The sequence below is a fragment of the Astatotilapia calliptera genome, chromosome 7 (assembly GCF_964374335.1).
Source record: "Astatotilapia calliptera chromosome 7, fAstCal68.1, whole genome shotgun sequence".
Classification (NCBI taxonomy): Eukaryota; Metazoa; Chordata; class Actinopteri; order Cichliformes; family Cichlidae; genus Astatotilapia; species Astatotilapia calliptera.
The window spans coordinates 27,126,966-27,153,079 of record NC_137428.1 but is presented as its reverse complement, the minus strand read 5'-3'; the positions used below and the strand labels follow the sequence as shown (position 1 = coordinate 27,153,079).

Below are 26,114 nucleotides of genomic sequence, written 5' to 3'. Positions count from 1 at the left end.
TGGGTGAAAATTCTTTGTCTGAAGCCTTTATTGTGAACCTGGTGTACCTGTAGAAATCTAGAAGTATTTAAAGATATCTATGGATATCTATCTATCTGTCCATTTAGTAGCATGTAAACAGGTTTCCCTTTACACCTTTACAGAAACCTGACTGGATATTCTAGGAAACCAGGCTGAGAGGTGAAAGGTGACTCATGCCATGGAGGCTGTAACAGTGAGTCGCTCATCTATATAAACCCTTACACTGGTCTAAAAATGCACTGACACTTTAACAGCAGCATCTCGTGCCATAATTACCAGTGTACTGCTTGTCTGTTGTCAGTCTTCACATCAAAGCATGCTCAACTTTGAATTGAATGCCGGTGACAACGATCAGGAACGTGATAGGATGTTAAAATAAAATATAGGAGAGGCTAAGTATTTCAGAAGTGAAGGCTGGGAGGGGGTTCGCCACACTTCCAGAGACTGCATGGATAGAGGATACAGAGATTTTATAATATATGGTAAAAACTTAAGAGGATCTTGTTCCTGTATGTCTGTATGTGTGACCCTGGGCAGGATTTGTCAAGGTAAACTCTGTGTTTGTGTTCTGGCACATGAGAGCAAGGTTGCAACTGTGCTCAGGAGCTTTAGTATCTATAATTTATTCAAAATTAAAATAAAATAAGAAGCTTTTTTTAAGCAAGGTTTAGTCTCAGAGAAACTGACCTTTCCGACACAGGTCTAATCCTGCATCGTGTAATCATCCTCTTCAAAACTTGATTTAAATTATAATTAACTGCAGTTTGCATCACTACACTGGAATTCCTTTAACTTTCTCACAGGATACATAGTTAGGCACAAGCAGTAGATGGTTTGTAAAATGTGTAGGTTTCTTATGAAGTCTTAAGTGTTAGTGGTGTGAATGAATCGGGGGGAAGGGGCATTTATTTGCAGACTAATAGCTTACACACAATCTGACTCCCTGAAATTAAACTGTGGCGATGCTCTCTGCAGTGTCTTAGTGTATTTTTCGGCTGCAGAAGACGCAACGTCTTCTGCAGCCGAAAAATAAGCTGGGTGGAGAGGGGGCCTCTCGGGCCATAATTACTTTTCTTTTTGTTTCGCCTGCGCAAAGAACAAGATCACAGGTTTTGTTCACCAGTTCCTTGTGTAGCAACTCATCAACCACCGATTAGGTCAAGGGTGGTTGTGTCATCTGTGCATTTAATCTTCAGACTGCAGGGCATCGAGACTGAGCTAAAAGAAGCAGCCATTCAAGGTTACTGTGTTGATGTGAGTTTAACAGAGGTCAAACGTTTTATAAGCTATTGCAAAACCAGTTACAGATGGGGTTTTGGGTTGAAGAACCAGCTTTTCTAGGCTTTTCTGCATGTGTGCTGACCTGAAGTTATCCATTTTAGTATGGTGGGTTTTTGTAGCAGCTGGTACTTCAAAAGAGCACTTGAAGGACTGTGGAACTGCTGTTAGGTAGTCAAAATGTCACGTTTCATTACGTTTGGACCTGTAGTATCGCTTAACCTTAACCTGCCACACAGACAGACAACAGAATCTATTGATAATGGGATGATGGCAGACATTGCATTTTGCGTACATCCACTAGATGGTGATGTTTGTGAAGAAACCTTCAGTGTGCATCTACATACAAGGTTAGACAGCAGGTCAGATAAAGGTACTGTATGTCTCACCCTGCAAAATCCCACAAAACCCATCACTTAAATGAAAAGTTGCCCTAGTTTTAAATGCATCAAAGCATGAGGTTGAAGCCAATATAAGCCTTTTTACCCATAATTCGAAGTAAACTAGTCTGTTTTTGTTTCTCTTTTCAATTAGTTGCAGCACTGCATCTTTGTGGAAATGTGGGAGTTGGCAGGCTTAAGCCATTAAGTCTCGGTGGGTGCAAATCTATTAACATTCAGACAGTGTTTCAGTGATGAGAGCTGTTCTGTGCCAGCTGTAGCCTCATGAGGCACGGCCACTGAAAGCTCAGTCACCACAGGGACAGAGCTTCTTTACAGATCCTGCTTTTATCACTGAGCAAAACTTATTCTGCTTGGCTGAATGGCTTGCCGCACTCTGCTTGTGTTCTCAGATGCATTCTTTCTCTTATATTGTATTCTTCTTCTTCAGAGACACTGCCCCTTGCATTTAAATGCGCGCTCTCTCTGCAGCATATTCTGTTTTGGATTGGGTCATTTTGGGTGAGCTCCAAATCGATTTTTCACAGTTCTTTGCCAGATAATACTTATTATCGAATGAATGAAGGGGAAGTTAAATAACACCAGGAAATGAAAATAGGAAATAAGTACAATTTTATACTGGTGGTATGAATAAGTTGACTGAGCAAATATACTGTACCTATGAGCTGCGGTTATGTGGCTAAAAAAGTATATTAAAAACACACGAGCTGACCACTGACTTAAAGGCACAGAACACAAAAAGATCCGAGACAATCATTAAACACAGTACTAACATAAGAACACGTTGTTCGGCAGACATCTAACTTTTTTTTATTCAGAATTATAGCTTATTCTATCTGTGAATCATTTGATAGAGTAATGTTTCTATTTGTAGAAAAAAAGCTCAATCATGATGCTTCTCTTCACACACCTACATAAGTACCTGTCAAAATCACATATATTGGCACTTTCTACTCCACAATACTTCAAAGCTGCAATAGATTGCAAAAAATATGCTCCAGTGTTGTACGGTAAAAGTAGTAGTTAAATTAGCCTAGATTTAACAGAACCAGCTATGACTGTGAAACACTGCCTACACATATTTCCAATTAAGAATCAACTAATGACAGTGTGGGCATTTAAACTGAAATAACACCTCGCTCTCATACACATTTAGTATGTTACAGCAGCCTTTAACATCAGTGTTGCCTACTTAAGACCTGACTGCTTAGCCTCTGCTGGATTGGTTTAGCATTTATTTGAGGTTTAGCCATACTAAACTGTGTTATTATATTTTTGAGTCACACGCTGATTCCCTTTGAAGTTTTGAAAAGCAAACATCCAATTAAATGACTACGTCAAAGCAGGAACACTGAGTAAAAAACACACTTGTATCTCGACCTGCTCCACATTGCTATTTGCACTATATTCCCGAGACGATGGAACAGCAGAAGAATCTATCAGCAGAATGCTTCACTGAGAAATGACTGACACCTACTCTCGCGGAGCTAGGGGCTGTCCGTGGCTTCGCCAACCGCCCACCTCCTTCCTTCACTCCCCCTCCCCTCTCTCTCGCTCCTGCCGTCAGTGACGCGCTGATAGAAAGCGGGACCTGCCCTCCGGTCGCCATTTTTCGACCTCAGTACTTCTGGTAGCCTGTGCTAGTGGGGACGAGCGGAAATAAGGGAAAGTATAAAATAAAGCAATCGTTAAGCCGAGATCCCTTGTGAGCGGTCGGGGATGCACGCGACAGCTTCCGTAAACGGTCGTGGCTCCTGAGATGCACGCGCAAGAGACGAGTCGCTGCCCTGAAATCATTTTTTTGTGTGAAGACGTGTTGCGAGCCGCCATTTTTCTGCTGTGTTGCCTCAAAAGTCTGCTCCGACTCGAGAAAGGGGATTCGAAAACGCGTTTCCATGAAGTGTGTATCGCCGTGAGCTCCGCGGGATTTCGGCTGATAGTTTCGTGACCTGCCGTGGACCTTTGTGCACAGATGAGGGATTATCAGATGTAAGAAAAAGGAAGAAGAAGGGGGGAAAGTGAGGCCACATTTTCCGCTCTTAGAACTGACACTGACTGGAGGAGATACATTTATTAGAAGAGAAGATTTGGTGTTTTCTCGGAAGGCGGAACGAAAAGGGGAAGCTTCATTGATCGTTTGTTGCTCTGGCCCTCCGTCAATGGTAGCCTGTCGTAAGTTTGCTCGTTTTTCTTCTGTTATTTGGCCCCCTTTTAACAACTGCTCGGCCGCAGCCTGGACTGCTGAACACAGGGACAACAGTATGCTCCAGAGTTGGATCAAGTCACTGGCAGCCTGCATCTGAAAGGAGAAAAAAAAGAAAACAAAAACGCCAAGTTGTTTTTGTTTTTCTTAAACAGATTTTTTCGGTGCCTGAGGCGTTTTGTGAAGAAATCACTCGGAAACTCCTTCCAGAGCGACGAGTGCCCTGCCCTGAGTCTTCCAAATCCTACAGTTTGCTGTGATTGGCCAATTGGAACCACGCATACAGCTTTTAACTTATTGCCTAGCCAATCCTGTAGTATTTTCCTTTCTATTATTATTAATATTAATTTGTAAGCCACATTAACTTATTTTTGAACAGAAATGTCAACTGCTCGATTTGATTCCTCTGATCGGTCCGCCTGGTATTTTGGACCCGTGTCACGACAGGAGGCACAGAATAGGTTACAAGGACAGAGACATGGCATGTTTCTTGTTCGAGACTCGTCGACCTGCCCCGGCGACTACGTACTGTCGGTGTCGGAAAACTCCAAAGTGTCTCACTATATCATCAACTCTTTGCCCAGCAAGAGGTTCAAAATAGGGGATCAAGAGTTCGACCACCTCGCAGCTCTCCTGGAGTTCTACAAAATCCATTACTTGGACACGACCACGCTGATAGAGCCAGCCCCCAGGTAGGGAGGTCACCCACCACGCCTCCTCCAGCACTTTACCATACTATTTTTTTTAAATATTTTTATCAGAACTAACCCAGTTTCACTTGGTTATGTCATAAAATCAGCACTATTACCACACATCTAGTTTGCTTGCTTGTTTGTTTGGGGTTTTTTTTTTCTTTTAAGTTTTGGTACCACTGGAAAAATAAACCTCACTGAGGATTTGTGTGGTTTTACAACCAAACATGATACCACATTTTGGTAATTGAGAAGTTGGGTAATCGTGTTTGTAAAGGATTTTATTCAACAAATAATGCAGTTTTGTTGTATTCTAGGCTTCACAGTGATAACTTTTAAGGATAACAAATTAACATTTACTTAATTTCCTCATTATTTTTCGTTTTTGCTAAGGTATTCAAGTACGCCGAGTCCTCCTGTCCAGCCCATGGTTGGAGCAGAGGAGAATCTGGAGTATGTGCGGACTCTGTACGACTTCACCGGCAGCGATGCTGAGGACCTTCCCTTCAAGAAGGGGGAGATCCTTATCATCCTGGAAAGACCGGAGGAGCAGTGGTGGAGCGCCAAGAATAAAGATGGACGTGTTGGGATGATCCCTGTGCCCTACGTAGAGAAAGTGGTACGACCTTCACCCCACCCTGTCCAACCTTCTCATGGATCGCGAAACTCCAACAGCTATGGGATCCCTGAGCCCTCCAATGCTCTTGCTCATGCCTATGCCCAACCCCAGACGCCTTCTCCAATGCCCAACGCACCTGGAGCAGTTATCGCTCCGCTACCGTCCATGCAGAATGGCCCTGTCATGGCGAAAGCCATCCAGAAACGAGTGCCCTGTGCCTACGACAAGACTGCTCTTGCTCTAGAGGTATTGTATTTATTTGATCTTACCTGTTTTATTTCTTTGTTTTTGTTTTTTGTGTTTTTTCTAGGCGATCAATGTGATTTCATCATGTTTTAATGCACTGCTCATTTTTATAAAGGATGGATATTGTAATTAAATCATTAGCTTTTCTAAAATCTGTTTAGCTGGACCTTTGATCTGTAACGCAACATCATGCAGTAAATTAATATGCCAGGTAAGGGCCTGGAGTACAACACGCTATAAGCTTCTTTGCCTAAAGCAGCAGTATCCCATCTTCAGTCATTTCTTAATTATTTTTCCATTTGTGCCCAAATAAATCAAAAATGTCTGTGTGCAGCTTAGACTTTTCTACATAAATTAGAGTTTATCACCTCAGTCAAGTTAAAACACTGAAAAAACTTGTGTAGAAGTCACAGAAGCTAAGAGGTTTTATAGAAGACTTTGTTTTTACATTTTCACAACCTGACATCTCTCTAGGAGCTGTCAGGTTACTTAAACATAGACAACAATCGCCAATCTCAAGAGTTAACTCCTTATAAAAATTAGGTTGTGTGACCAAAGCTTGGAGAGGCTTCTGTGTAAAACGATCACTTCTTTTTATACTAAAATTGCAAAATTAAGTAGTAGAGGGACCTGGGGAAACACCAGTGCCGCCTTCAGTTACCGCAGTAGTTTTGCTGGTTCAATGTGAGAAAGTGTCTACAGATAAGCTTCGCCCTTTCTCAGTCCTTTTGACATTCTAGCCTGTTGATGTGTGCTCACACTAAAAGAATAATAACCAAACTGTGGTTTTAGCATCTTGCTGCTTGCTCTTATCAGGCCCTTCCTGTTTGTTTGAATATAAAAAGTTATTATTACACCAGGAGACTATCTGCAAGTTCACAACTAGCTCTGGACACTGGCTGCACAAAGATGCTTTGGTTATGGGGTGCTGCTGTTCAGTCAGAATACATGAACCACATCTATTTTGTAGCCTTGGATAGTTAAAAAAAACAAAACAAGTTTCTGGCTTTGGATTGGACCAAAAGTCATGCAGATATGAGATGGGTGGTTTGAGAGAGCTTAATATGATTCTTGGAATGATGAATAATAAATGCAAAACAAAAGTTTGCAGATGTAAATGGGAGGGTGGGTGGGGAATCTAGTGAAACTCACCACAGCATTGTGGCTTTTGATCACTTGTCTCTGTGACTGAAGCTTACACTCAGTGCTGTCCATCTAAATGCTAACCTGGAAGCGGCTTTGACGAAAGCATTTCTCAGCAGTCTTGCCTTCCTCAGTGGTACGCTGTGGCTAATACAAATCTGCTCTGACTGTGGTGGCATGTCGAAACATGCAATGCAATGCTCAATATGTGCCTCAGAAATATAGTGGGCCTCCAAAACACTCAGCTCCAATAGCAGATTGAGCTGTAGTGTAGTTTTTTTTTTTTGTTGGTTTTTTTTATCTTTTTATTTTTCACCCCAGGGGAAGGATGAGAATGCAAGCTATCTTAAAATAGTGCCACTTCCATTCACTCCCATCAGTTTGACAGCAGTTATAGGTGTAAAATAGGGCAGTAGATATGGATACAGAGAAGTACTTCCTCCCTGTGACTCTTTCTTGCACATAAATGAGTGTAAATTGAGCATATCTGAATCCTGCTAAAGGTTAAGCAGTTTTGTGTGTGTGTGTGTGTGTGTGGGGGGGGGGTGTTTCGTTGATGTGTTGTTAAGTAATCGACAGCTAATAGCAGTCACCTCAAAAAATGTCCCTAACCTCATTTAGAGTCAAACTGCGATGCTGGTTGAGTGCATAAACAAGATGCATCAGCTGGCTAGTGTCTCTGCACCCTTCTGGGCCTGTTGTCGCCCATCTTTTATTAGCACCGAAATGAGATTCCAGCTTCCATTTAATAAATGTTCATGTAACTTACTGTAATAGATAGAAGAGAGGAAGAGACGAGGCCAAGGGACGGCTGTAAAGAAAGACGGGTTGCACCCGAATGAGCAGTCAAGAGTGAGCATGTGAGAACTGAAACTTGAGGCGGGACTGTGTTTGCCGCTTACGTTTTCTGTGATCATATGGTGTAGCAGTGAAGCAGCAGATGGAGCCATGGTTAGCAAGAGATGAAATATTAAAGTTAAATGTGGCTCTTCTCGGTACATGCATGATTCCCAAAAGTACATCTGAGATGATTATTGATGCAACAGTGCATTTGTTGGTGCCGGCATAGATGCTCGTATAATGCTTGCTGGCTCGTGTTATTAGTTAAGTGAAGAGTACATTTTCTCTGTTTCTAAGAGATTCCCCAAGCTGGTCTGATGGACCTTCAGGTGAACAGCTTTAGATGTTTTGTCCGGAATCGGAATTAACTCGTTTTATTTTTATTTATTTATTTTTTAATAAACCACCAGAGTCTGGCAAAAAGGAAACTTTGGCCCCTGAAGGCATTAAAAATGTTAACATGTGAGAATAAAAATAAACTTGACCTAACATTTTTTTAAAATGATTATTATTAATCAGGGATTGATTTAAATCCGATTGGCATCCATTTTCATTGTTGCTTCTTTTGTTTCCATTTCATTTATTTATATTTTAGTTGTAAATGTCACAAAACCAAAATTTTCTGTGACACTGCTTTGATTCTTTTTCCCAACTTGTAATCACCGACCTGTGTTCAGGGTGATATGGGTAATGCGTTCCCACGGTTCATCCTAGGTTATGCCATTTTATGTTGTCATCGCAGGTTTTAGAAATTGCCACATCTATTTGCATTGGCGAGCTCCACCTAACTCCAAGTATTAGTTTATTTCAACTGGACATAAGTAACCATAAAGCCACAGGAGGTTTCATTCCCCAACTTTGCCGTGGAAGTACTGTTAATACCTGATGTTGCACAGTGCTAAATTGCAATGGTTGGATTGATTTCCACAGAGAAAAAATAATAATAATGGTAGTTGTTGAAATCTGCATCATAGATAAAGTCTTTGACGTCAGTGCTTCTAGCTTTAGGAACAGAAAGCTCATGGTCAGATACATGTATCACCACTTTGCCACCAGCGCCAGTCTTCCTCAGAGTAAAGTAATGAAACTGTTCCAGATTCAGTGTTGCTGCATTAGTTACATTGTCCATGCAACAAATGCAGATTTGTTTCTTGGCACAGTCTTCTCTCTAGTGTGGATAGTGATAGCCCTTGTACCTGCTTAAAGATGGGCAGCACTTGAATGGTTCAATAGGTTCACTCTGCAGAGTCCTGATTTGAATTCTCTTAACTGAGCTTCATTTAAGGAATCTGCATATTCAATCTAGGTTCTGTGTGTTTACGGTCCTGTGAAGACTTACAAATGTAGACATCCATAAGGTTCTCTGAATGTATATATGGATACAGCTTTAATTACTGCTGGTTAGTTCTCTGGGATACCTTCGCTACTTATGTCTCTCAAAATGTGAATACTGGGGGGGGGGCAGCATTCCTTAATCGAAAACCTCCTCCTGGTTATGCTTTTCCTTGTTCATTTGCGTAATCTGCAGCCTTGCTTTTTCTATTTTGCAATTCCCGACAATTTTGGTTTGCAATTTGACTAAACCCCAAGTCACCATTCGCCTGTCAACAAAGCTTTGCTGTTCACAGCTGTCGGTGTGTGCCCCCTTTCAGCCTCTGATTGATACACAGTATACGATCACAGACTCTGGCTATTAATGTGCGTCATAACTTTTGAATGAACTGACGCAGCTTAAAAAGCTTTATTGACTTTTTCTGCTGTACTTTTACAATTACACAACTCCATAACTTCAAGTCATAAAAGGTGATTCCCACAAGAGAGTTTCCTCTCGGTTGGGTCTGTCTTTATTTTTTTATTTTTAAATCTGGAAGCTCTTGGAATTCCAGATTTGTACACCATCTATTTCAATGTATCCACATTTTCTAAGTCTTTGGTTTTTAAATATACTGTGTAGCATGCTGCAAAAAGCTCGGCCTAAATGGAGATGATGCTGTAGAAGTTCAAGACAAAGAAGAGCACCCAGAATTTTAAGTATCTACACTTCCATATATACTTTCAATATGTTATGTTTTTAGGCTTTTTTTTTCCCCCCCTCTTAGTAGCTTATTAGTAGCTCTCTCTCTCTCTCTCTCTCTCTCTCTCTCTCTCTCTCTCTCTCTCTCTCTCTCTCTCTCTCTCTCTCTCTCTCTCTCTCTCTCTCTCTCTCTCTCTCTCTCTCTCTCTTTTTTTTTTTTTTAATATTCAAAATACTTAAAACATGCATTCTTAAATAACAATGCTTTTCTGGCTGAAGATTTCTATCTACTTGACATAAGGCAACATTTAACACCTTAATTTAAACCTTATGAAGTTCTCAACGTACAAACCTGACCTTTTCTGACTTTTTGACAGATCTCACTAATACTTTTTATGACTGTATACATCATATACTTGTCATTTGAGAGTGACATCGTTGTAGTTCCAAAGTCCAGGACAGGATTTGAAGCTTCATTCAAATCGATGCCACACTGGTGTGCCCTCACATCGTATTTTCAGTCATGGTTTTGATGATGGACTTTTCCCCCTCCTAATCCTGATAAAGAACATATGGCTTTAACAGATTGGGGTCACACGCAGTGTCACAAACCATCTGAGCGACAGCTCGGCGCTCTTCTGTCATCTTTTAACCTGCGGTGTAATGTGACAGTGGAGATCTGACAGTCTGGGTTTTATTTTAGAAAGCGTGTATTAATAAATCAGACTGGATGTTCTGTAACCTCAATAGGGCTGCCACGATTTGTCGACTAGTCACGATTACGTCGACTATCAAAATCGTCGACGACTGATTTAATAGTCGACGCGTCGTTTGAAGCTTTGTAAGATCCCAAAAGACCCAGGAATAAGTAGCAGGATTTAAGAGTGTAATAACGGACTGAAACAGAAGATGGCAGCACTGCATGTACAAGGATGCCAGCTGCCGTTAAACCCCGAAGAAGAAGAAGCAGCAGCAGCAGCAGCAGCTTTGTCCCAGAATTCATAGCGCGGCCCAGCTTAGTTTCCAACAATGGCGGTAGCTAGTTAGTTTTAATATTACTCTTATTATTCTTTCTGGGTCACAAAATAAACGTTTAACATATTTTCAGGCGAGAATGTAGCTGTGTAAACCTCAAATATCGGCTCAGTTTATCAGGACACCACATATTTTCAAAAGCGCTCCTACGTTTTCGGAGACGTCTGTTACCCACTAGCTCGATAGCTAGCCGGGGGCTAGGTCACTAGCGCCGTGAGAACACCGGACTCCCGGCAAATTGTTTTCAAACCCACCGCCGTCTTTCCCTACTCAGGTTAAATATATATGAGTCACTTAGATAAATTAAAAATGTTGTTGTTTGGCTTTTTTTTTCAGTATTTTAGTTGTTCCTGAGTAAATCGGTTTGTCTGAGATTAAAGTTATAGTTTTTACACAGCTGAATAAACGTCAAGCAGACAGCTGATCATCAGAAGTGTGAGATGCTGGAGAATTTACTCCGTTGTCCTGTTATATTTTAGATAGCAAGGAGTTTATTAAACTTCACCGAGACAATCTGCTAATTTCATTAAAATTGAATAAACTATCATCTTGTCTTTATTTTTAGTTAGCACCTTAAAAGCTTAAAGCTGTAAGCTAATGATAGTTATATAAGAGCAGATGCTGCTGGTGCAATAAGCTGTAGTTTTACGTCCAGTGGATGATGATCTGATTAGTCGACTAATCGCATAAATAATCGGTGACTAGTCGACTATCAAAATAATCGTTTGTGGCAGCCCTAAACCTCAAAGGGTTTATTGTTGTAGTTTGGAACAGGCTTTAAAACAAACATAAGCCACTTGTCATAAGGATTTCGTTTTTTTTAATTGGGCCTATGACTGACTACTGTAAGACACGGATTGTAGTTTTGTTTTACAAGTTTCTGACTAAAATGTTTAAATGGCACAAAACAACTCCCCAATACTGCATCGTGCAGAATGTCTTGTGTGTAATTAGGTTAGACTTTGACACCAGTTCTCCTGTAACTCTGCTTTCTTTTCTCAGGTTGGTGACATTGTCAAGGTTACGCGGATGAACATCAGCGGTCAGTGGGAGGGAGAGGTGAACGGACGGAGGGGTCTCTTCCCGTTCACCCATGTCAAAATCATAGACCCCCAGAATCCAGAGGAGAGTGACTGACCTAGGCGTTCAGCTGAAGCCTCTCTCCCGTATCGCCGAGTACCCGAATCTGCTGGCTGTCTCCATCTTTTCCTGCCAGTGTCACAGTTATGTGCTTGCCTGCTTGGGGCTGTACCATGATAGCAACCCCCCTCCCCCTTTCCTGTTGTTGTTGCCAGCCATTGCAAGGCTTTCTGACTGTTTACAGCTTTGGACATTAGATCCAAACTAAAACCTGACCCCACTTTCCCAGGTCCCTTTTCCCTTATCTTTGTTCCAGGCTGGGTGGCATTTTTGCATTAGTGTTCTTTTCATTTCCAGATCACTGGGCATCAGACTGTGTGTGTGGGTATGTATGTTTTTGTGTATGTGTGTGTCCACAATGGATAGTTAGCATATAACATCACGTCTTTTTTAAAAAAAAAAAGGAAAAAAAAGTTTTCTCTTAATATTTGTTATGTTTGACGTCTTTGGGACTTTCGGAAGTGTTGATGTATGCTTGTTTTGTTGATGTGAGAATATTTGTATGAAATAGGGAAAGAAAGAATTATCCCTATGGACTAGGGAGAGCACTGAGGCAATGAGGAGCTAACCAGCCAGTCATGTTATTTCTCCAAACAATCAAGTCACTGTTGTACCTTAACCATTGCACAAGCACACACTTGTACACATTGGCCATGAGTTATTCAGGTAGACAGATTTTTGTGTGTGTATGTGTGTGTGTGTGTGTGTTACAGATTAGGAGGAAGTAGAAAGAGATGGGGTGTGTGGAGGATTTGAGTTGGAACATGGCACGGTAGATCTCATTATCCCATCCATTCTACATCCTGACTGGCTGATAGCTTATTTATCTTATGTTACTAAGACATGACACGGCCATGTGACTTCATCATAATTGTTGCTATTTTCTAAATCATTGTCCAATGATTAATTTTATTTTTTGTTTGGATTTGTTGACATGGATAGTGGGGTAACCTTGCATCTCCACGTTGGTGCCTCTTTACTTGCTTGGAGATCATTGAAGACTAAGACACATTTTAGATTATATGCATTAGGAGTGCCAAGCTTTGAGCAGGGTTTCTAAAGCCAAATAGCAACAGCCCTGGCGAGCACTTTCCACAAGCATCTGACTACAAGGCTAAACATACTAAAAACATAGTGTCCACACAGTGTGGGCATGAGGACTTGAAGCCTTTCCACTGAGATGAAGAACTCAGTGGCGTAGGTCGGGGAAGGAGGAATGTCTGAGCAAGCCAATGAGATCCCATCAATGCCTTTTCAAAGTAAGACAAGTCTTACTTCTAGCGCATGCAATCCCATCTCTGGCCCTTTAGTTTTTATTGTGATGATACTCCTCTCAATGTAGGATTTTTATTAACTTTTTTCAACCAGCTTTATTCCTTGAGTATTTTCGGTCTGCACACCAATTATTCTTCTCCTTCATGCTGAGTAGTAGAAAGAATCTCATCACACCGTGCCACAGCCGATTCTGTCGAGCCGAGGATTAAACAGATGTGCAAACGGTGCAGAACCCCAGGTCTGTGCTGTAAAAACTGATCAATCCCACCCCTGCCCATCCTACCCCCCTCTCTGTCACTTCTTTTAGCGCTTTCTGTTAACAAAAGGAAAAGGAGAAAATCATTGCTCAGCAAACGACTTAGAAATCTTTTAGTTGTATCCCTGTTTTCCTTTTCGGTGAGTTCATAGTAAGCTATGAAATCAAGTATTTTTGTTAATGAGTGATGTTATTAAAAGTAACCATGGGTGACATTTTAAAAAGGGAAAACGAATAAATGCCTGCTGGTTGCCTCTGTGCATGACCTCTTAGCCAGGGAGATCTTTTTTTTTTTGTTTTTTTTCCCCCCTCGCCAAATGCTGCTTGATGTCATTAAATTCCTCATTAAATAAAAGTTTCTCGTTTAATCCCACCTGCTGTGTACAGACGCACCGTGTTGGGGTTTTCCTTGTCAAGCTTAATGAAATCTTACTAATTAAGCAATACACTCTGATAATTTCCCTTTGAGATGAACTTTGCTTTTTCCTCATGCTTCTGAGTTATTTTGTAATGGCATTAACAGTATTACTGTGCTCTCTTCACATATTTTAGGAAAGCTTGTCTTTTACTTAAAAAAATTGAAAGATTGTGCCTTTTATTTTCTTATTCCATTTACATGTGTTAATATTTCCCATGGTTAACACCTGTGCTGGTAAAGACCCTTTATGTACATAACAAGTAAATAAAAATGTTTACTTCTTTAAGTTTGCCCTCTGGTTCTGTCATCGTGTTAACAGATGGTTGGGTGTGACGCGTGTTGGCTGCGGCTCGACATTAACAGTTGTGTATGTAGAGCGCAGGACAGTTGCTTTTTTTTTTTCTTCTTTTTGACAGTTCCAGTTTCGATTCTCCCCGTGCCCAGGAGAAAGGAAGCAATTAATGAATTTTAATGAAGTGCTAATAAAAGACAGTCAGCTGACCCGCAGATGGGGGAATGGAAAAGTTTTCAAGGGCAATGTTTCTGGTGGTCATGCTCTGTTTGTTCCGCACTTTGCAAACCAGGTACTGAGCGGTATAAATCAGCAGGTCCACCAACATTTCTACTTTGTATGTGCTATTATGACTTCTGTAACAAGGTCTCTGCAAACAGTGTTGTGAGAAATGAGTGCCCTGCTGTCTCTGATGATCCTTTCTGCTGCTGGGGGACAGTACTGCTGCTGATGCGCTTGGCTAAATGCACTAAAATGATTCCTGCCACTGACTAGGACAGGTTAATGGGAATTTAATGATGCTAATAACTTAGCTTGAGCCTACAGACGGTTGCTCGTGTTAGTTTTGTTTATGCAAACCATTACTGCTCTTAACATAGTATCAGGTTTATTTTTTTTATTTTTTTTATCTGGTGAATTATGAACAAAACCCAGACATTTTGGCACGCTAATATTTAATCCATCGTGACGCATATTCAGAAAAGTGGATATTGTTGCAGTGACCTATACACAGATACAATAACCAGCTCTCATCTTGCATGGAAAGTCCACACCCTGAAACGAATGCTGATGTCCAAGGCACACCAACGAATGTATGTACAAGTATTGAGTGCTACCCTTGTACACAGACCGCAGCGGTCTTCAAGTTGGTGAAACTTACATGTTGTCCATAAAACACTAGAGGTTGAACTGTCCTGTTTGCAGAGTGATGCTTTGTAGCCTTGATTTTTTTTTTTTTTTTTGCATTTTGACCATTGCGTCAAATGACTCGAGGGGGAATATGGATGCAAGCAGCATTGCGCAAACCCATAAACCTGGCACTAGTTTTTACTAAAAGCTGTTATTGGTAGAGAAAATCTGAGGCGTACTCCTGACCAAATTTTAAATGGGGAGGCTTGAGTGGATAAATATTTGCGAATTTTAATTTTGTGTTGTACCTAGTATTGTCAAGTGATCTAGACTTGCTATGACACAAACCATCAAAAGCAGCATTTCTTTGACACTTCGTGGATATTAATGAAAGCGTACGGGCAAATATGTATCCATATAAGGCAGTTTGAATTTCCACATTGATTCTCTTTGTCCTTTTTGTCTGGATCCCTTGTACCTCATGTGTGGGTTAAGTTGCCATTAAAGCCAATCAATGTATTCCTCTGCACTGTGTAAGGCACAGGCCGCAGCGAGAACGACCATAATGAATCAAACCTGACTGATGCTGACCTCTCTTCGGGGCACAGTGTGCGTTAGTGAGGGTTTAAATAGATGTGCAGCAGGGTCGATAAAGGCCTTCCTACAGTCCATTATGGCCACCGCCCTCAAGCTAGCTGTGATGGCAGTTATTGTGCTGTAGAGCACTTGGCCCGCAGAAGTGAACGTACAGTAATTTTTCCTTTTTTAATTCTAATTTGAATTCATCTAAAATAGCCGACCAAATACACAACATTAATCTTCATAAGGTATAGTAATGAATGTGGTTTGTTTGCCCTCTGGACACTCAGCAGAAGCAGTAACTGACTTTATGGCACGTCAACTCTTTCCAAACACCATAAACAAAAAACCCAAAGGGCACAAGCATTTTTCCCTTTAACCTTGTGGCGTTTTAAACCCCAATCTGATCCTCACATGTGATTAGAATGATGACCACTGATGATTATGAAGTATGACCTGAAACCGGTGACCGAGAAAGTCACTCGGATCTTGTCACTTCCTTGCAAGTGATCCAAAGGTAATTTTTCTTCAGTGCAATCTGAGATGTTCGCAACTACAGGAGCAGAGTCTGCTTTGCAATAACTTATCAGATATGGGTGTTATGTACATTTTTGGTGGCAGCATAAATGGTACCAAATCAAAAAAAGATGATAGAATTCAGAAAGATGACCCGTTAAACATGAATTAATGGTGTCAGAAATCAGTCACTTACACAAGTGTATTTCCACCGCTTTAAAAAGTGCATGTTAAAATTCCAGGTTAGTTTCTCAGAAGCTAGAGTTGCCCAACTTAAAATTAAAAGGACTACAAGTTATGTTTGGCAAAAAATGTTCCATAAGTCAAAAACACAATAAGGAGTTTGCCTGGGTTAAATTAAATTAACTTCCAACTAAAAGTAAGTCACAGCTAGCCCTTCAAGTACACACTGCTCCAGTTTTGGTACCATTTATGTCTGTGCGTTTGTTTAAAGGAAGAAGGGAAAAAAAGGAGTTCAAATCTACAACACAAAAAGATGCAAGTCTGCGCGCATGTTCTAGAAAACTACTTGCTGCAGTGTCTGCTCCCTAAAGCTTTATGAATGTCCCAGATATGGCTTTGCCCTGTCATTCGTAAAACATTTACAGGACAGACGCTCCTGCCTTCTGCTAGGGAAGCATGCCAGGCTATGATCGCATTTCCACACTAGTAGTCTGTCATTTCTTTATCGAGTCAGACACTACGCCAGGGCAGTCTATCATAGCTCCGTTCTTCTTGAACGGTGTCTGACACGTTGTTGCACATGGTGTTAATTGGACTCATTGAAGTGTGAGGTAGAGCGGTCTGTAGGTGTGTTATAGAACAGAATGGATCGTTTCACTTTTACATTCATTCTCACATTTATTTCTCAGCTGAGAGAGAAAAAACAAAACAAAAACACAATATACATGTTAACTTTAAAAAAAAAAAAACTAAACTTGAGCATAGACAAATCTCAAGTTAGACTGACCAAAAAATATATATATATAAAATACAAAATAACACAAAAGCTAAAACCTCAAGCTAAACAGATTTTTTTTTTCGTCCATTAAAACAGACTATTTTAAGTTGCTGCTGTATATAATCCAAGCTAATGGAAATAAAACAAGTGGAAGGTCAGTTATTCCTCCATGTCTATCACAATCCTTTAGTTCTTTCGTATCGTCATCATCCAACAATTTCACTACCTTAAAAAAAGATCAATCTTTACCAAGTTGTGTATGACAGGACAGGGCTCTGGCTCCAGTCTGCTGTGGTGTTATACTGGTGGAAGTAGCCATGTTGTTGGATGCAAGGTTCAACTGCAGAACGTGAATTAGGAGGGGGGTGGAGGATGATCTGCGCACCGTCTGGATCTCTGGAAGGGTATGGGAGCATACCATACTCAGACCTGCATGGAAGAGTCACACGGAGGTTAAATGTAATGTGACTGATGCCTGGTGCTATTCATCTTGATCTCAGGTAGTCTTTGAGTGGGTAGAAGTGTACCAAGCATTTAAACAATACTGGTTATTTTTAAAATCAGACCTGTATGGTTGGTATGGCACGGAAGCAGGCACCATCTGTTCATCACTGCTGCAGTTGTACTCCCGCAGCAGCAGGGGCTCAACGTGTATATTCTCAGACGGCTCCAGAGCTGAGCCTGAAAGGTGACCTCCCTTCAGTGACTGCTGTGTGGAGGCCCGACTCTCCTCAGTCTGTGTGAACTGAGAGGTGGAGAGCATCCTCTGCAGGCCTAAGAGGGAAATGCAACATTTAAATCTCGGGAGTGTCGCCACATTTTCACACTGCTTTGGCACAACTTACATCACCATAAATTATTTTCTTACATTTTCTTTTAGTATTCATTTAGTAAAAACTTGAAGATAAACATTACAGAAGCTTACTTGGAGAGCTGTTGCTCAAGTCATCCCTGTCCAGTGTGGGTCTCTTAGCACGGGGGCTTTTATTTGACAACCTAAAATATATCGTATATAATAATTTACATGTTCTTTCCAATTAATGTTAATTTCATGTTTACAATGAGCTAAATTAAGAAAAACAAATTGAAAAGTATAACAAAATTTAAGTCTCCTGAGAGGCATTCTTACCTCTTACTGTGAGAATGAGTGCCTCCTTCCCTGAAGCCTTTAGCGAAGGGGTTGTGATCAATTTTCAGTTTGGTAATCTTTGAAGAAACAAGAAAAGACAGTTGAATTGGCATTGCAGAATTCTGTTAAATAAAAAGGATGTTCTGCACAAAAATTTGAATGTTATTGACTGTTTCTGGCAGATTTGAACCTTTGGGTTTTGGTAAGCAGTGACTGCAGTGAACGCCGTCTCTGGGAATGAGAAGCTCTGCACAGAGCCCCAGCGGAGAGTGTACGGGTTATCTGCCTGGACCACATGAAACCTCGGGTAGTAGCGATGCATGGAGAGTAGGATGATCTGATTGTAAGGACAAGAAAGCAAATGGTCAAATACAGTGAAGACGACAATATAGGGAAAAAAAAAAGGGGGGGGGGGGGGGTCTTACATGGCCATGCTGATCCAAGGTATTGTTGGTGAGCTTAAGCTTGGGGAAAGATAGTGGCTGCTTCATCCAGTGCCTTCCTGGCGCAGGAGAGTCTGGGTGCGTGTATGTACGACACGGGGGGTGGGGGTCTGCTGCTCCTGCGATCTCCCAATGCTCCTTTTTCCACTACAGAGAAATAGTGAAGTGGGGCAGATTCAAGTGTGAGACTTCAGGATGTGTATAATTAAGCAAACTCTTCACGAACCACAAGAAAACCCTACAAACTCACACATGGGGGAGAGAAAGAAAAAGAAAAAAAGCACTCCTTACAGTACTTGACAACCCAATACACTATGCTAAAAGGGAGTGACCCAGTTGGATGGGGATGATTAAAGGGAACAATGCATGAGCTGCTGAATCTATGGAAGGTCAACTACTCCTCATTCACTGATCGGTGATGCTAATTGATTGGGCTTCCAGCCGAGACTGCACTTATAGGCTTGCTTTGATATGCAGCAGTGAACGACCCAGAACGGGCAGACTGAGGTCTGGCTCCAAACTGCAGCCTTTTACAAACAGCACTCTGCTCACTTTAAGGCCAAGAAAGAAGGGGGGTGGGTGGGAGCGAACTAGCTACAGCACACAATCATCGCTTGTTGCATGCGATCATACCTTGTACTTGAAGCCATCTACAGGAACAATGTCCATCGTGATGACGTAGTTGGTAAAAGGCTGGAGCCTGGATACCCTGACGCTGCAGTGTGGAAACATCCTCCTGAAAAGGCACGCACCAAGTCAGAAGCAAAAATGTGGCTCAAATTAAAAATAAACAACTTTTTAAACACTTAATTTGGGGATTTCTTTTTTGCATGCAGGTCCATTTCAAAGTTTCTTCTACCCAGAAACCTGAAAAACAAAATGACGCGCAAAACAGGTCATCCACTTTTATGTGGCCTGCATGAAACAATATGTAAAAATGCACTTTGTGTAGTCCTTTTTCAGGACCTTGTATTATCACCACCAAGGTTTTTTAACCCCCTAAGACCTGAACGCTTTTAATGGCATTTTACCTGACTTATTGTTTCTGAGAAAAATGAGATCCACATATGAGGACATTCGTTTTAAATTTCGATAGAACAGTGGCAGTATAATGTCCTCGAATGTGGGTGTCGGGCCCTTGTAGAGCAAAGAGAGATCTTTGAAAACTAAAAGAAAATACACTCTGGAAGCTACATGAAGATAAACTGAATTCATTGAAAAGCAGTCTTTTCTAATTTTCAGTAAAATGAGAAAATGCTGCTGGATTAGTAACCAGATTGTGTGCTTCACATCGTTCCTGGAAATAATATTTTATTTTGGAGTCATGGAAGTGTTTTAAGGAAAACACAGAGGTCCTTTTGACTATTTATTTAACTGTACCCACTGGATGTGTAACATTCGTCTTCAAAGTTACACATGTTATTTTCTACTCTGTGTTCTAGAGCGTTGACACTAGAAATTAGCAGTTTCAAGTTTCAATCCAATGAGACATGAAGCCATTCACATGCTGCTGTCAGATTAAGGAAAGGGAATACCATGGAGAGGCTAGACAGGCCATGACTATGAAAGACGCAAGTCAAGTTTACTCCCTGAAGTGCCCGTGTCTGTCTTCCAGTGAATGCATCTGCGTTGTCTGATTGCAAGTAAAAGCAGCGATAGAAAATTTAACTGTATAGCACAGTGAACTCCCTGCAAAGGGACAGTCTGCTTTATTAAACAACAAAAGCAACCTCTTCCTGAATCAATAGGCAAAGATTTAAAGATGGGTGCAACTTAAAGCTTTCTTATCTGCTTTTATTAATGGTAGGGGAAGTACTTCTTTTATTTAAAGTAGCAATACCACAATATACCATTACAAGTAAAATACATTAATATATTCAGGTATTAGCAGCAATATAAGAGTCAGCATCCATTTATGTATTTTCATTATTCCTACCTGTAAATACCTACTAAATTGCCACAGGTGTGCATTTACAATAACACCAGACCCCTGTTGCATGTATGGGTTGCACGTGTCACTCAATCAAGTGAGCTATAGTGTGACTGACAGAAGTCATTTTATATGTGTATTCTTTAGGATTTAACTCAAAGACATCAGACGCTGCTACTGCAGGGCGATTGTGGCTCAAGAGTTGGGAGTTCGCCTTGTAATCGGAAGGTTGCCGGTTCGAGCCCCGGCTTGGACAGTCTCGGTTGTTGTGTCCTTGGGCAAGACACTTCACCCGTTGCCTACTGGTAGTGGTCAGAGGGCCCGGTGGCGTCAGTGTCCGGCAGCCTCGCCTCGGTCAGTGCGCCCCAGGGTGGCTGTGGTTACAACGTAGCTTGCCATCACCAGTGTGTGAATGTGTGTGTGAATGGGTGGATGACTGATTGTGTAAAGCGCTTTGCGGTCCTTAGGGACTAGTAAAAGCGCTATACAAATACAGGCCATTTACCATTTCTTGCCTCAGCCAGAACACTGAAGATGGGTCAGTAACTCAAAACATACTGCCAAGGCAACAAAGAGGTGGCACACTAAGGCCATGTTGTGGTCTAGCCATTCTCCAGCCCCCAGTCCTATAGACAGTCTGTGGAGGGAGCTGAAGCATCAAATGCCAAGTGGCAGCTAAAAAACCCTGAAGGAGTTACAGAGTTTCTTTAAAGTGGAGTGGGCCAAAATCGCTCGTGAGATTATTTCACTCAATGCTTATTTCACTCCATTACATGCACATCAGTTAATAACTTTTATGGTTCTGTCTCTCACCATTAAAATGTTCATTTCTATTGAAGTGAATTAGCAGGGGGATCAAATAATCATATCGCCCAACGTTCAAATAAGCAGATAACACATAGTATCAGAAACGCCAATGCAGTCAACTAAAATTTAACTAAAGTTAATTAAAGTGAAAAAGACTGCTAAAAAAAAATATAGCAACACCTTAAAAGAACTTCTTGAAACTGAAAGACAGAAAGATTTTCAGTGAGCCAAACTAGTCATTCTAGCAGTTCTCCAGCTGTTGTGAGAAATACTGATGTCATGAAAAACTGCTGAAGGCACAACACAAAGCACTCTTTAGTGAGCAGAACATGTTCCAAGTATCAGCTTCATTACCTTCCATGTTTTGTGATAATCATCTCTGTACCGATGCTGTGAAAGGACTGCCAGAGATCAGCGTTCTCCAGGGTCACCCTGATGCCACTGGGCTGGTATGGGTGAGCTAACAACGACATGCTCTCATTCAAACTGGAGTCTTGGAAATGAATAAAAAGAATACAAGTATACATGTAAACAGTTCTGCAGCTGTATTGATAGAACCTGGGAATGGTTTACTGCAGCATGAAAAGCCAGCCTCCACATCTGAAGAGGCCTTCCACAGGATCAACAGTTCTCCTCAAGCCAATAAAATATGAATGTACACTCGCTCTGTAAGAGTTTACCCTTTTTTTTTTATTGTTGTTAGTTTGGGTGCTCATCTCGCATAAGTTATTATTCACCTACAAATCATTACATTTTTCAGACTATAAGGCGCACTTAAAATCCTTTAATTTTCCCAAAAATCGACAGTGCGCCTTATGTATGAATCTGGTTGTGCTTACTGACCTCAAACTAATTTTATGTGGTAGACGGCGCTCAAAAATCTGTCAAAAATGTTTTAGTACAACTTTGGTAAGCTAGGAACCTGCACCACTTGATGGATTGGCCCAAAACTCTGTCCATCCATGAAAACAGAATTTATTAAATTTAACAAAGTTAGAAGTTAGCGCGCTAGTTTCCACCTAAACATGATATAGCATGTTCTGACTGAGAGATTTCTGAAACAAGTAAAACGTACTGCTCTGCTATCACTTCCAACATAAATGAAGACAGAGAAGTAAACAGCAGTGACTTTTTTAGGGTTACTGAAGTTGGGCTACCTGGTATATAATGATGTGGTACGTGATGGCTAACGACATAGCTATGTTAGCATAAAAAATAGTGAAGCTGGAGGATGAAAATTAAGGTTTTTTTGTATTAGTCATTGATATACATGGGAATAGAGCAGCTGCCAGAGAATTCAACATTAATGAATCAATGGTACGGAATTGGAGGAAGCAAGAAGAATGACTTATCTGATGGTTTTGTTTCGCTTAATGCGTCTTATGTATGAAAACAGACTGTTCAACAGTGCGCCTTGTAACCCTGTGTGCCTTATGGCTCGAAAAATAAGGTAATTTATTGTCTTTCTAGAAGATTTTTTGTGTGTCATTTTAAACATGCACATTCATGCAGTACATGGTGTGATAACTGAACTTACCAGCGATATGGTGCAGGTTATCATGTCCTCCTGTCATCTCCATCACAATCACCCTGTGAATCCCTCAAGCTTTTAAACCAAATCCAGCCTTGAAATGGTCAAACTGTAGTGAGAACACTCAGGAGTTTATATCCTTGATCTGTGGGCCTTGAACTCGATTGGTCATAAGAAGAGGGGTGGCCTTTTTTGAGGGGTGGGAGGGGGGGGGGGTTTACCTGCTATTTAGTTTCTTTATTTTTCTTTTTAAAGGGCTTGTGTGCAACCATTTGTTGCTTCTTTTTTTTCCAAACACTGCTATTTAAATTTGAGTCTTGGGAAGAAATAAGATTTTTCCATCATATTAAACCATAAATGTATCCAATAAATTAGTATGTTCCATTCTTTATTTGGTCCATTGACTGCATTTACACGTAGATGGTAGAAATCACGTCTGAACACACCTTTAAAGCCCTCAAAGACAGAAGGGCGGTTGATTTGGCTTTGATGCAAGAACTGGTGTTCTGCTATGTTCAAGGCACACAGTATGCGTGTACTAGACCTGAAACCCATAAAAATATTAATTCCCTACTTTTCTCCTGCATTCCCAAAGAAAACGGACAGCAACCATTTAAAAAAGATGCGGGCTGGGGGGAGGGGGGGGCACGACCCCTCTCGGCAGCTTTGAATGTGTATTGAGAACAAGCTGTTTGAGAGTTTGTGTCTAGCCTTGACAATGATGCTAAACCGGCCAAATGGCCTCATTTACTCAAGCCCCCGCCACACACCCACTCACTACTACTCTCTGGGAAGAGACAGGCAAGCAGTCAGAAGCCAGTTCAAATCAAAGACCGGTGGCAGAAGAGTTGAGCAGCTGTGTTAAAGTTTGAAAACCAAATGCTAAGGATAAAAACAGAAAAAGTGCAAATAGAAAACATCCCTATCTATCTATCTGAAGATCTCTCTGAGCCGTTTTTGATCAAGTTTCAACAGATTTATTTGCACTGAGAGTAATTATGATTAAAATCCTTCATCAAAATTGCCACAGTTCCCAAACAGATACAAAAATGGCATAATGTGCATCTTTTAGCCTTCCTCTGCTTACAAACCACATACAGTAATTCCCATATGTTTAAAAAAATCACTTTAAAGAACAAAGGAAGAGGCCTGCTGATGCCAAATTTTAGAAGACAAATCTGGATGTTAAAAGTTTCTAAGTCTTTAGGAATGCATACTTCATAGTGCTGTCAGATTATTTACGGTCAGATTTCCCTCTCTACATTTTACAGCCATCTTATAAGGAAGAGTGGCTCGCTTGCCCTGTGAACACATTTCTCCTCCAAATAAAGGGCATGTTGAAACATTTCTCCTCTGCTTAAGTCAACTTCAGGCTTGAAGATGGAATTTGGTCTGCCTACGGCATGGATCACCTCTGAAAGTATGCCACAAAGTCTGTATGGAAAAGTCATAATTTAGCTCTGCTAATGACATTTCATGAGAACAAAGCCTTTTATTAGGAACCAGTTGCTTCTTTACAGGGACATTTGATTAGCATAGTTTTGGTCCCCTTACACTGACAGTTTACTGACTTCAGAGTTGTTCAGAGTGATCACCTTCATTTAATGATGAAGCATATCCATCTTCTCTTCCAGGATGACACTACCTCAACCCACAGGAGGCATCATTGGCAGTTATGTAAATCATATCCTTTTAGTCACTACTAAATCCAAGTCAGCTTTAGACCGGTGTGTTGCATTGTTCTCACCACATACAGGAAAGAAGGATTTTCAGTCCTTGCATTAAAGCTCTAGGGAACTTAAGATTAACATCAATAACATGTTGAAGAGAACATGTGGTAGCCGAACACCTCACCAAGACATTTTTGCTGAGATTTGCCTTAATTCGTCACCCATCACCAAAGTTTACATCCTCCCTTTGCACTTTTACCCATGTGATTTAAAACGAATCAAACTGAAAACCACCAAATGATGTTAAAAGGTGAAAGCCACACTATTGTAGGTTGTAAGATATTATCACTAACATTTCTTCTGCATGTCTGTCGTTTTGCTATTTCCAATGCATCAGTTCTGCTGCAGTAAAAATATCTCATGGCACAGGAAATTCTGTGGTTTCAGCAAGTTAGTCTAAACTGCAGCTCAAAGATGCAGCGCATGACATCACCACTGGTAGTTTACACACTTGGCTCTGCTCAGCTCACTACCTGGTGGGCCTTTTCCTACACAGAGGAAGTATTTGCAGCCCACCAAAAAGGTTTTACCAGAGAAAAAGAGGGGAAAGTGTTTTTTTGTTTTTTTTTACTTTTACACCAATTCAGGATTTTTAATAATGTCAACTCTAAGAAGCATATTTGTTTACAAAATGGTCACAAATAACAGGAAAAGGCATTGATTTTTGTCAGATAAGACGATGAATTCATCTCCTTCAAAAATACTGTAAATGCTTCAGCTAGAACCACAGTTACTGCCAAATGCAATAAATACTGAAGCACTTCCACAGGTAAGTGCTTACGAGCTTTATCTTATGATTGCCTATCAGGTATGCTTTTTGACTTGTGCTATGTTTAAAGTGATAAATGTTACAAGGTCAACAGTAATAAAATAGCTGGCTCCTTTTTTTTTTTTTAAATGAAGGTGATACATGCGTGCAGATTCATGCATACAGAGATGCTGTCTGACTAACAGGATATGTGTGAAAAATGTGTTAAAAGGAGATTAAAAATTGTGAGACTGCGACGAGAATCTTTGGTCAATGCTGCCACCTACTGGACCCTAAATGGCATGAATACCTCCAAATCACTTTCCTAAAAAATCTGATGTCCTCCTGATCAAACGTTCTGCGTAATTAAGCCTAAAGTAAGAGAATTTAATGTTCACTTGAATGTATATTTATTATGATGATGTTTCTCACCTTACGGAGCAATCAGACTCCTGCGTGGACTGACAACCAACTCAAACCACCAGCAAACAATTAGCTATGGCTTGGACTGAACCAAATGATGGGTGAGCACTCAGATGCTCTAATTAGTGCTGTCAAATCCGGAAAAGTGGAAAATAGGTGCATGCTGCAGGTGGGGAAAGAAAGCTTAATTGACAAAACTATTATTGCTACCAAGAAGCAGAAGACAAAACTGAAGTAAAAGGATTCTGTGAAGTTAAAGGAATCAAATCAAATCCATTCATTTCATTGAGAATTCAAATTTATTTATGTGGCTTTGAATGCAAACAACAGCTGCCTGTCTCTAATACTGTAAGGTAGTCCCTACAGTATTAGAGACAGGCCAGCAATCTGATGATCCCCTATGAGCAAGCACTTGGCAACTGTGGGGAGGAAAAACTCCCCGTTGGGAAGAAACCTCCAGCAGAGCCAGGCTCAGGAAGGAGCAGCCTTCTGCCGTGACTGGCTGGGTTCTCAACTGTTGTTTGCATGACTGAGATGGTAAGAGCCTAATTAACCCCATTATACCCCAATTATTAGTTATTTCCCTATTAAGATC

At 40.9% G+C, this 26,114-nt stretch overlaps 2 protein-coding genes across 6 annotated transcripts; one reads left to right on the top strand and one right to left on the bottom strand.

Annotated features, from left to right (window-relative positions):
• The first annotated feature begins 3,270 nt into the window (after positions 1-3,270).
• On the top strand, positions 3,271-13,867 carry crkl (CRK like proto-oncogene, adaptor protein). The gene is made up of 3 exons (XM_026174039.2): positions 3,271-4,595; positions 4,989-5,460; positions 11,495-13,867. Exons 1-3 carry the CDS (start codon positions 4,285-4,287, stop codon positions 11,627-11,629), a joined length of 918 nt encoding a protein of 305 aa, XP_026029824.1. The 5' UTR covers positions 3,271-4,284; the 3' UTR covers positions 11,630-13,867.
• A 2,791-nt stretch (positions 13,868-16,658) lies between these two features.
• On the bottom strand, positions 16,659-25,683 carry LOC113025843 (T-box-containing protein TBX6L-like). 5 transcript variants are annotated; one of them, XM_026174038.2, is made up of 9 exons: positions 25,529-25,683; positions 21,442-21,580; positions 18,984-19,086; positions 18,333-18,497; positions 18,098-18,244; positions 17,908-17,984; positions 17,704-17,774; positions 17,345-17,552; positions 16,659-17,207 (listed from the first exon to the last, which is right to left on the bottom strand). In XM_026174038.2, exons 2-9 carry the CDS (start codon positions 21,558-21,560, stop codon positions 17,024-17,026), a joined length of 1,074 nt encoding a protein of 357 aa, XP_026029823.2. In that variant the 5' UTR covers positions 21,561-21,580; positions 25,529-25,683; the 3' UTR covers positions 16,659-17,023. The 5 variants fall into 5 exon arrangements, with proteins under 5 accessions (XP_026029823.2, XP_080160466.1, XP_026029821.2 ...); XM_080304340.1 differs by having other exon boundaries at positions 21,442-21,547; positions 25,529-25,558; XM_026174036.2 differs by lacking the exon at positions 25,529-25,683 and adding an exon at positions 22,625-22,765.
• Between the last annotated feature and the right edge of the window lie 431 nt (positions 25,684-26,114).

What these genes read in the sequence shown, in the direction of transcription:
- crkl (XM_026174039.2), top strand. Translation starts at nt 4,285, where the DNA reads ATGTCAACTGCTCGATTTGATTCCTCTGATCGGTCCGCCTGGTATTTT. An exon ending in CTGATAGAGCCAGCCCCCAG is followed by an intron (nt 4,596 to 4,988) that starts GTAGGGAGGTCA and finishes GTTTTTGCTAAG; the next exon opens with GTATTCAAGTACGCCGAGTC. An exon ending in AGACTGCTCTTGCTCTAGAG is followed by an intron (nt 5,461 to 11,494) that starts GTATTGTATTTA and finishes TTCTTTTCTCAG; the next exon opens with GTTGGTGACATTGTCAAGGT.
- LOC113025843 (XM_026174036.2), bottom strand. Translation starts at nt 22,667, where the DNA reads ATGGAGATGACAGGAGGACATGATAACCTGCACCATATCGCTG. An exon ending in TAACCTGCACCATATCGCTG is followed by an intron (nt 21,581 to 22,624) that starts GTAAGTTCAGTT and finishes TTCATTTCCAAG; the next exon opens with ACTCCAGTTTGAATGAGAGC. An exon ending in CCTTGGATCAGCATGGCCAT is followed by an intron (nt 18,245 to 18,332) that starts GTAAGACCCCCC and finishes CCTTACAATCAG; the next exon opens with ATCATCCTACTCTCCATGCA.